The 10,472-nt window shown below is 32.3% G+C and overlaps 1 protein-coding gene across 1 annotated transcript; it reads left to right on the top strand.

Annotated features, from left to right (window-relative positions):
- The first annotated feature begins 499 nt into the window (after positions 1 to 499).
- Positions 500 to 7,214, top strand: LOC100806689 (putative dihydroxy-acid dehydratase, mitochondrial-like). The gene is given in 14 exon segments (NM_001289215.1): positions 500 to 1,006; positions 1,107 to 1,178; positions 1,601 to 1,648; positions 2,171 to 2,325; positions 2,423 to 2,617; positions 2,698 to 2,809; positions 2,946 to 3,015; positions 3,112 to 3,170; positions 3,273 to 3,396; positions 3,500 to 3,570; positions 4,868 to 4,969; positions 5,525 to 5,605; positions 6,538 to 6,696; positions 7,164 to 7,214. Coding segments are annotated over 14 exon segments (1,806 nt in total).
- Positions 7,215 to 10,472: the final 3,258 nt, after the last annotated feature.

A 10,472-nucleotide genomic window follows, 5' to 3' on the forward strand; every position in this document is an offset into this window, starting at 1 on the left:
TTAAAACAAAGGGCCACAACGGATTGGCGAATTTGAGCTAAATTCATAATAAAGCTTTTAGCTAAGTTATAAATTAGTTTTAACAAACACCTAATCCTAGTTATATAATTAGGGTACTCTACATCTACATGATTTTAAGTGACTTGTTCAGGATTAGTGGTTTGCCTTTAAAAAATATAAGCGATAACATTGTTGTTAGGATATTAATTTAAAAAAAATATTTTTAGGAGATGTTTAAATTATGCTATTAAAGACTTCTTTTTTTTATGTTTTTCAGAATAAATATTTTTTAATTGTTTTTTCCTTGCTCAATGTTGAAAGGATATTAATTAAAAAATTGTTAAAAAAAATTAGAAAATAAAAATACACGTGATCTTTAGGCAGTGAAATTTTGAAAGGATAAAAGGAGAAAGAAACATCCCATAGAAATGACTAAACCCAGGCTGTAAACCCTTTTTCCATCTAGAGTTGTTGCGGCTCTCTTCTCTGCACACTCAGAATGCAGTCCACACTCTTCAACCCCACCCATTCCCTTATCCCCACTTCACCACACTCTATCAGATCCAATTCTGGTCATGCTTCTCTCTCCGTTCGCGCCTCCATCGCCGTGGAAACCCCCACGGAGACGGTGAAGCTGAACAAGTACAGCTCCCGCATCACCGAGCCCAAATCGCAGGGCGCCTCCCAGGCCGTGCTCTACGGCGTCGGTCTCTCCGAGGACGACATGGCCAAGCCCCAGGTCGGCGTCTCCTCGGTCTGGTACGAGGGCAACACCTGCAACATGCACCTCCTCCACCTCTCCGAGGCCGTGCGTGACGGCGTTGCTGCTGCTGGCATGGTTCCCTTCCGCTTCAACACCGTTGGCGTCAGCGACGCCATCTCCATGGGCACCCGTGGCATGTGCTACAGCCTCCAGTCCAGGGACCTCATTGCCGACAGCATCGAGACCGTCATGGCAGCGCAGTGGTACGATGGCAATATTTCCATCCCCGGCTGTGACAAAAATGTATCACCCGCGCTTCCGTGACCCTCTTTTCTTTGCGCTCCATGTGTTCGATGTTTGGTTGTGCTGTGTGTGATTTTTTGTGTGTCTTACGCTTTTACAGATGCCAGGTACTATCATTGCCATGGGGAGGCTCAACAGACCTAGCATTATGGTTTATGGCGGGACTATAAAAGTAAATTCACTTGAATTTTGATTTTTTTAATTATTAATAATTTACTGTGAGCTGAATGTGCGAGTGCTACTCATGAACCAGTTTTGCAGTTAATCAGTGATTATAGGCTACTGGTAGTTTATTTCCTTATTGGAAATGACATTTTTCTTTTTGGAAAATGTAGTATGCAGTACACCCCATTTTGGGGTATAAGGAGGCGGAAATTGGAGAGATATAGAAAGAAGTGAGATATGGATGAGAGAGAAAGGAATAGATGTGATGAGTTATGTCTAGAGATAAGAAGAAAATGAAGTGAAAAAGGAGATGAAAGAGAAAGTGGCGTAGGAATATTCATCCCCCCTCCCCCCCTTTTTATCTGCGTGGTTTTAATTCAGGTGTTGTTTCGCGTCTTCGTTCTAATTTTGATTATCGTTTTTTTTCAGCCTGGTCATTTTGAGGGTAACACGTTTGACATAGTGTCTGCCTTTCAGGTATGTGAAATCGATGTCTTTTGAATCTTATCCCATCTTTTTGTTGTGTGTAGTTAATTGATTATTGATTATTTCTTCTTTCCTTTTGCACTCATTTAAACATAATAGGTAGATTCTGTTAAGCTATTTTTTTTTCAAGAGAAGGCAAATGAATATAACCGAGTGTAAGAAATCCTCTTTGGACGACTGAAAAATTGAAAAGGAATAAAAAGTGAATATAAAACTTAAAAAAGCTCTCTAAACACTTTACACTTCCTAGAAGTTTTCCTTTATTATTAGTTTTTGGAGACGTTGTAAGAGAGATTTTTACATTGTCTAGGAGGATGGTCTATCCTCTGTGTTATTTATCCTCTTCCTTCTGAAATAGAGTTTTTCTTTTTTAAATGGAAAAAGAAGTTATTGTTCATGTTGGAAATACTATATATAAAATTGTTTTCACTGAGCAAAATAAGTTGGATTTGTACTGTTAAGCTAATGCAACTCTAGTTCATCATGTTTCGTTTATTTCTGGTTATCCTGTAGTGCTATGGAGAATATGTGAGTGGATCAATTAATGATGACCAAAGACAAAATGTTATTCGCAACTCATGCCCTGGGGCTGGAGCCTGTGGTGGAATGTATACAGCCAATACCATGGCTTCTGCAATAGAAGCTATGGGAATGTCTCTTCCCTATAGGTAAGTTTTGTGTAGGTTCTCTCTCTCTCTCTCTCTCTCTCTCTCTCTCTCTCTCTCTCTCTTGTAATGTGCTTACCTTTATTTGCTGTTTCTGTAGCTCATCTACACCTGCTGAGGATCCACTAAAGTTGGATGAGTGTCGTTTAGCTGGGAAATATCTTCTTGAGTTACTGAAAATGGACTTGAAGCCCCGAGATATCATCACTCGTAAATCACTACGTAATGCAATGGTTATAGTTATGGCACTTGGTGGATCTACTAATGCTGTGTTACATTTAATTGCTATTGCCAAGTGAGTGAAGTTTGATGCCAGAGATCCTATTTATATACAATAACCCTGAGATGAAACCTCAAGTGTAATGATTTTGGCAGGTCTGTTGGCATTGATTTGACTCTTGATGATTTTCAGAAGGTTAGCGATGAGGTTCCTTTTATTGCAGATCTTAAGCCTAGTGGGAAATATGTCATGGAAGATGTTCACAAGGTATGCATTTAATGCTTTTGTTAACTAATTGAACACTGCTTCACTTATCAATAACTCCAAATCATATAATGTTTATACTCTTCTGTCATTATTATTCTTGCTTAAATTTCCTATTCTTTTCCCCTTTCTTTGGTAGATTGGAGGGACTCCTGCAGTTATCCGCTACCTTCTTGAGCAAGGCTTTTTAGATGGTGACTGTATGACTGGTATGTTTACATGCCTTTGTGTGTAGATTGTTAAAAACAGAAGGTTAATTTCCGCAAGATATACTTATCTCTAACATACATATACCTCTTCTCCAGTCACTGGAAAAACCCTAGCTGAAAATGCAGAACTTGTCCCTCCTCTGTCCAACGGGCAGGTATGAGTATGATGTTGTTTCTGTTCAAATTTATCATATTATAATAAATTGATCTCTTGACAAAATTATAATTTTTCTGTGATGCACTGATGCATGATTCAGGAAATAATAAGGCCAGTAGAAAATCCCATCAAGAAGACGGCTCACATTCAAATATTATATGGAAACCTTGCACCACAGGGTTCCGTTGCTAAAATTACTGGAAAAGAAGGGCTGTACTTCTCTGGTGAACTTTCTTGCTCTGTTTTCTTGAATATCTAAAAAAAGTTTCTTTGCCCAAATTATATTTTCCAATATCACAATTTATTAATACAAGGATTATTCAACAGGTCCTGCACTTGTCTTTGAAGGAGAGGAGGCAATGATTGCTGCCATTTCAGAGGATCCTTCGAGTTTTAAGGTATTTCTTTCTATTTTTCCTAGAACTAGAATCATATAGGGACAGTTCTGGCTGCAGGGTTGTCTAGAGACTCAAGATTGTTGTTTGAATGAAGTATCAAGAATTACAATATTCAAAAGTTTTACTAGTTCATATATGCTTGTCAACCTATTTCAAATTCAGATTATTAGATCTAAATTAATCAGTCTTAATGAAGCATGACACTGTTGAGGGGTAGGTATTTTTGTAGCAAAATAACCTAGAAACCACTGGGCAAAGCAACAACTTTGGAATTTTGGAGAGCTGAATGAAAATTCTTTGAGATAATATTTGTGAGTTGAGTTTTATCTCGTTTTGTCCATAGCATATTTGACTGGAAAGTAAGAAATCTTCTAGGACTTTCTTAAAGCCATTAGTATATGTTAATTTTATTATATGTAAAATCACCTAAAATAACTAAATAAAATTCCTAAACATTATTCCTACAGTGGGTAGCATAAAATTATCAAATTTTGAAAATATCAGTATAACTGAACCCTGTTGTGAAACTTAACTTGGATACACAACATAACTTAGATCTCCTAATAGTATTTCTGGAAAATGGTGAGTTGAAATGTTGTTTCACATTCAAAGGAAGAAAATGTAGTTTTTTTGGGGGGCAGGGGGAGGATGGGAATGATGTTTGGTTGTTCAAGCCAAATTTGCTTTTGCTCATAAAAAACATTTGACTAAAAGTAAAAAAAAGTGTAGCCTTTTCTGTTGGATTGAGAATTTTATACCGATTTTTTCTCCAAGCTTCCTTTTGAAATAAAAATTTCAAAAACATAAATTACTTTACTTCAAAGTTCGAACTTTATTTTAACCAAAATCAATTTCACAAATCAAAATCATAAAAAATAATTTTTTCAGATGCTTGCCCAAATGTACACTGTGGTTTACTCAATAGACTACAAATTTTCTCTTTTTAAAATGAATGATGATTTTAGAGTAATAGCATTTTGTGATGTTTTTCTGAATTGGAATTTTTAGTTGAGCAGCATAAACACATAAGTCTTTTTTTTTTTTTTTAACAAGAATAACTAAGTCTATTACTTACATTATATGTTAGCTGTTAGAGTCTCAGTGATTTGCTTTTGTTCTGATTCTGGTACTTGTTGCACCAAATGTTTGTTTGTAACTATACAGATTACCAATTTGGTTGAAATGGTTGCTCTTTCACAATTTTGCTGTAGTATTTGTTTGGTTTGACACAGATATAACCACAGTAGGTGATGGCTAAAATGGAAATATGATTTCTTTTGTATTTTCATTTTTTCAGGGGAAAGTGGTTGTAATCAGGGGAGAGGGACCCAAGGGTGGTCCGGGAATGCCTGAGATGTTAACACCAACAAGTGCAATAATGGGTGCAGGTCTTGGAAAGGTCTGTTTTGTCTTTTTTATTCTATTTACTTAGTTTGTAGTTGTGATCTGTCCATCATGACTATGGACCGAGATAACTAACCTGTAGAGTTTTTAAAATTTTATTTAGCCAAAATGCATGTGTAGATATTCTTCGGTCATTATTATTGTAGATTATTTGTAGAAACTGAAAATGCCTTTTTCAAGCTTTATGAATCATAATAATGAACCTATGCTGGATGGCATTTCTCAAGCATAATAATGAAGCTATGCTGAGATGTTAACACCAACAAGTGCAATAATGGGTGCATGTCTTGGAAAGGTCTGTCTTTCATCTTTTTTATTCTATTTACTTAGTTTGTAGTTGTGATCTGTCCATCATGACTGTGGACCGAGCTAACTGACCTGTAGAGTTTTTAAAGTTTTATTTAGCCAAAATGCATGTGTAGATATTCTTTGGTCATTATTATTGTAGATTATTTGTAGAAACTGAAAATGTCTTTTTCAAGCTTTATGAATCATAATAATGAACCTATGCTGGATGGCATTTCAAGCATATTGTCTTTTGATACTGCAGGAAGTTGCATTATTGACTGATGGAAGATTTTCAGGAGGTTCACATGGATTTGTGGTTGGCCATATATGTCCTGAAGCACAGGTGAATTACATACTCTAATTATTTTGCTACTGCTATAATAAGATTAAAAAAAAAGATGCATCTTGTATGAACTGTTATCTGTAATATATTGGATCAAATACTTGACTTAATTAGTTCCTACACTTAATTATTACTTTTTAGTAAAGGTATGTTTACTACCAGTAATATGTTGTGTGTGTAACTTTCTTTAGCTCATGAAGTACTGTTCATATCTGTGTTATGAGAACCACCTGGTTTGGAATTTGGTTCTTCTCTAATAACCTAGAGTGTCCAAAATGACCGTCTTCTTGAGATTCTTAGCAGAAGTGTTAATAATGTGAACTAAATGTCAAATGATCAAGGGAAATGGATTGTGATGAAACTGAAGACCCTGGAGTGAGAAAGAAATATTTTCTAAGCAATGTCAATGATGGTATATAGTGCAGTACTTCATTCTCAAAGGATCAGAGAAGTGGCTTTGGAAGGTTTTGGAATTATTATCCACACTTTTGAAATTCATTCAGAGGAAGTAATTGAAATGTTTGTGTATTTGGAAAATCTTATACTTCTAAGACCATTTAGGCCTTCTTTTTGGTATTAAACTCCATTCTTTGCAATTGGACTTTAGTTTCAACGTTCAAGCTATTTTATGGTAGTGGGTGTAACAGTAGTATACTATGTAAATGTTGAAGATAATGTTATAATGCTTTACTGTAATTATGTGCAAGTTTACTTGTGATGATGTTTATAATCAGAACTACAAAGGTAGAATGCTTTAGGAAACTAATGTAAGGCTTTACATGATGAAGAGGTGTTGACTTTACATGATTTTAATTTCTATTTCTTCTGGAACTTATTCAATTATTTACCCTTCAAGATAAAAAAAAATCTTGATAATAGCTTTTTATAATAACGAACCAATATTAATTTTACTAGCTTGATTGATTTTATAGGAAGGTGGTCCAATTGGCTTGATTCAAAATGGAGACGTAATCAATGTTGACATCAAGAATAGGAGAATTGATGTTTTGGTATCAGATGAGGAGATGGAAGCACGCAGGAAAAAGTGGACTGCTCCTCCATACAAAGCTAACCGAGGAGCTCTGTACAAGGTACATATCTTGAAACTCATGAAGAAAAAAAAAGTATACATAATAATTTTATGGAGTTCTCGTTACATTTTCTTCCATACTTCTTTGGTCCTCCTATTTTTAACTTTTACAATTTAGTTCTCTATGTTATGGGTGGATTTGTCCTTGGTCTTTTAGACTTTAATATAGATTCTTAGAAGTTCTAAGTTGGTGTTGCTGTGGTCAAACACAATTAAATTCACAAAAAATCCAAAGAACCTTCGAAGCATGGGTGTGATTGAAACAACATGAAGGACTTAAGTATAAACTGAAAAATATTGGGATTTTTTAATTTTTAATTAGAGGACCAAAAGTGTATTTGTATTCTAACTCTAAATTAAAATGGGCAACATCGGCACCTTTTATATAATGAAATATAATTTACATTTTTTTGTTGGTAATTTTTTCGTACAAGTGTTTTTAATCATGTATTGTTTTTCTGCATCCAGTATATTAAAAATGTGACACCTGCTTCTAGTGGATGCGTAACAGACGAGTAGAAAGACATACCTGCAGAGCAAAAGCTGATAGTATGCCTTGGTGAAATTTTGTCTTGTGTTTCCAGAACAAGTTGGTAAAAATTCAAAAACAAACCTCATTTCAGAGAATTTAAAACAATGGAATTGAATTGCTACTATTGATTAGTGACTATTTAATATTTATGATTTTCTAGAGCTACCCTGTTTCTAGTTTCAGACATAGCTACCATTGTTATTTCTCAATACTAGAAAATAAGGATTCATTGAAATGGCAACTACAAAAGTAGGAATAGGACTCGCATGCAAAGTGCCTTGCCGATGAGAAGCTTGATTTAAACGATGAAAATGTTGGTTCGAGACAAGGTTATCTGACATCCGTGAGTACATTTAGTTATCTAAATCCAATTTGTTGTGGGTTTTACTCGCAGATATGGGCATGTATGATTTTTTTTGCCATCCTAATTGCACATGATAAAATTCATTTTGGCTTAAATACATTTTTTTTTCTTGTAATTTATCACTTTTTTCATTTTCATTCCTGTAATTTTTTCCGTTTTAATGCTTGTAAAATATATTTTTTTCGTTCTTTAAAGAGTTTTAGATAATTCTTTGAATAGTAAAAAAATTACTTTGAACAATAAAAAAAAGTTTTATTTAAAGTACTTTAAGGATGAAAACAAGATAAATATATTTTACAAAAATGAAAATAAAATTTACAGGGATGAAAATGAAAATTCTAAATTATAGGAATAAAAAATGTCTTTAAGCTTATAGGTAAAATTCATAATAAATAATTTTTAAAAATATGTAAGTTATATTTTTTATTTACAATAATACTATTTAAGAAATTTTGATTAAAAAAGTAAATTAAAGAGAAACAATTAAGAATATGAACAAGGGACTATGGATGTAATACTTTCTCGAGTTTACTAATTTCTATATGGCCCAATAAACAACTCTTAAGATATGATTAATTAAATTATTTATGGCGCATAGTTTAGTTTAAGCTACTAACATTTTAACTGAAAACTAGAATGTTTATAATTAATCGATCATGGTAAGGTTAGGAAAACTTCTGGTGCAAGTTTGATATTTTCGGACAAAATAGGGCACTTTTTTCAGTAAACCGGACAAGGGCAGAGCTAGTGTTCGTACCAAATCAGACCACCATGGAGATGACTACGAATCCTCCTTTCACATGCATACAATAGAAAATTAGAAATAACACCAACATAGAATAATATGACTTCTTCTATCTTTCAACTTAGAGCAGAGTAAATTATGTGTTTTATTGCACCATTGACGTACGTCACAAACTATTTGAGTTTCATTTATATTCCTCTTAAGAAAACCACCAAATATGATTACAACTAATTACAATAATATTTACCAGCAGTATTTCGTTGCATTATCAAAAAAAAAAATTCTCTTAATGCGTGTTTGGTGCTATGTTCTATAAGTGTGTCATATTTGAGTAATGTTATATTTCAAAAAAAAATATATCTATTTTATAAAAAAAGTATTAAATAGAAAAGTAAATATTTTTAATATCTTGGAAATATAAAACAATTTAATGCTTATTATATTAAATAAATAAATAAAAGACTGATATGAGAATATTGTTAAGGCAATTTAAAGTCATTCATCATATAAATGTGGTGCATCAAACTGGGATATTAAGATGTGAGACTGCGTTACTATAAGTTATACAAGATTGGGTGGGGCTTTGGATTGACAGAACACAGAAGTACGGATGTCAATAATGGCAACTAGATACTACTGGATTAGGCAATAATTGCATTGTTCATCTGGAAAATATATATAGACACGTACACGTACCATTTTGAAACAAGTAAACAACTTGATAAGCATTTGGTGAAACCCAGCTCATTAAGATTAGGACTTGAATAATTAATAGGTTTGGCAAAAAAAAAGCATAAATGAGGGCAGGGGGGCCAAGGTTTGCGCGTTTAGAGTAGAGTGAAATAAAAAGGGTGGGGAGATAAGTAATCATATAAGAGGATATAAATTATTGATTAAATTGTAATTTTACTTCTTATAATTTTAAATTTATAATTTTGGTATTATTATTATTATTATTAAATTAGGATATTTATTTTTTTTATTTTTTAAAATAAACAATTTTATCCTTCTATCAACTAATTATTAGTTAATTATCTAAAGTTAATTATTAACTTTCATGTGACAGTGACATATGGACCTGAAATTTATATAGACCGTTAATATGATGTTGATGTACAAAAATTAAATTAAATAAAAAATAAAAAAGTATATCTTAATAAAAATTGAATATATAACACTTTTTATTAAGACACTTTTTTTATTTAATCTTTTTTCATATAAATTTTATGTCAGTATTAATATATGATATTAAAGTTAATATTTAACTATTTGGATGATGAATTAAAAGTTAACTGACAAAAAGATTAAAATTATTTATTTTAAAAAATATGAAATTTAAATATTTTCATCAAAAATATAAAAAGATTAAAATCATAAATTTAAAATTATAAAAGATCAAAATTTAAATTTAATCTAAATTATATGATATCTCACGAACTTGGGTAGGGTAATATATTATTTTTTCATAATTAAAAGAATATTCATTTTTAAATATTTTTTATAGATATAAATTCCTACTAAATTTGAGTGTAATTACAATCTTTATCCCCGTCAAGATCATGAATACAATGGCGGCCAAACCGACAGGCAGCATCCAGTATTCGAGAGAGAGTGTAAAACATTGAATTTTTCAACGGATCGAATATGTTGCTGTTTGACTTTGACTTTATAGTTAGTACTGAATGCAATTTTAATTGAATAGAGCTTGAAAATATCCAAACAAAGTTATTGATATGCAAAATCAATTTTGCTCAACTAAATCATCAAGATGATATTATAAAAGAGTGACAAAAACTACTTTAGTTTTTTTTATATACATAAACTACTTTAGTTTCATCACAAACAAAAATTTTATCGATAAATATTAATTTTTTTTAGCGGGATATGGAATCCACAACTTTCACCCTTTCCTTCACCTCAAAAAGTTAATTGAGTTTTTCTCAATTATTAAAAAAAAAATGAGTTTTTCTCCTTATAAGATTATTCCAAACACACTATAATTTGATATTACAGTTTTTCTCAATCACCAGCCGTGTACGTTTACTAATAACATGAGAACCAAAATGTTAACTCGACATCCTTCATTCCTTCTTGCTTATATTACAGAATAAATGGCTAAATTATGTTTTTTAGGTT

The sequence above is a fragment of the Glycine max genome, chromosome 13 (assembly GCF_000004515.6).
Source record: "Glycine max cultivar Williams 82 chromosome 13, Glycine_max_v4.0, whole genome shotgun sequence".
NCBI lineage: Eukaryota > Viridiplantae > Streptophyta > Magnoliopsida > Fabales > Fabaceae > Glycine > Glycine max.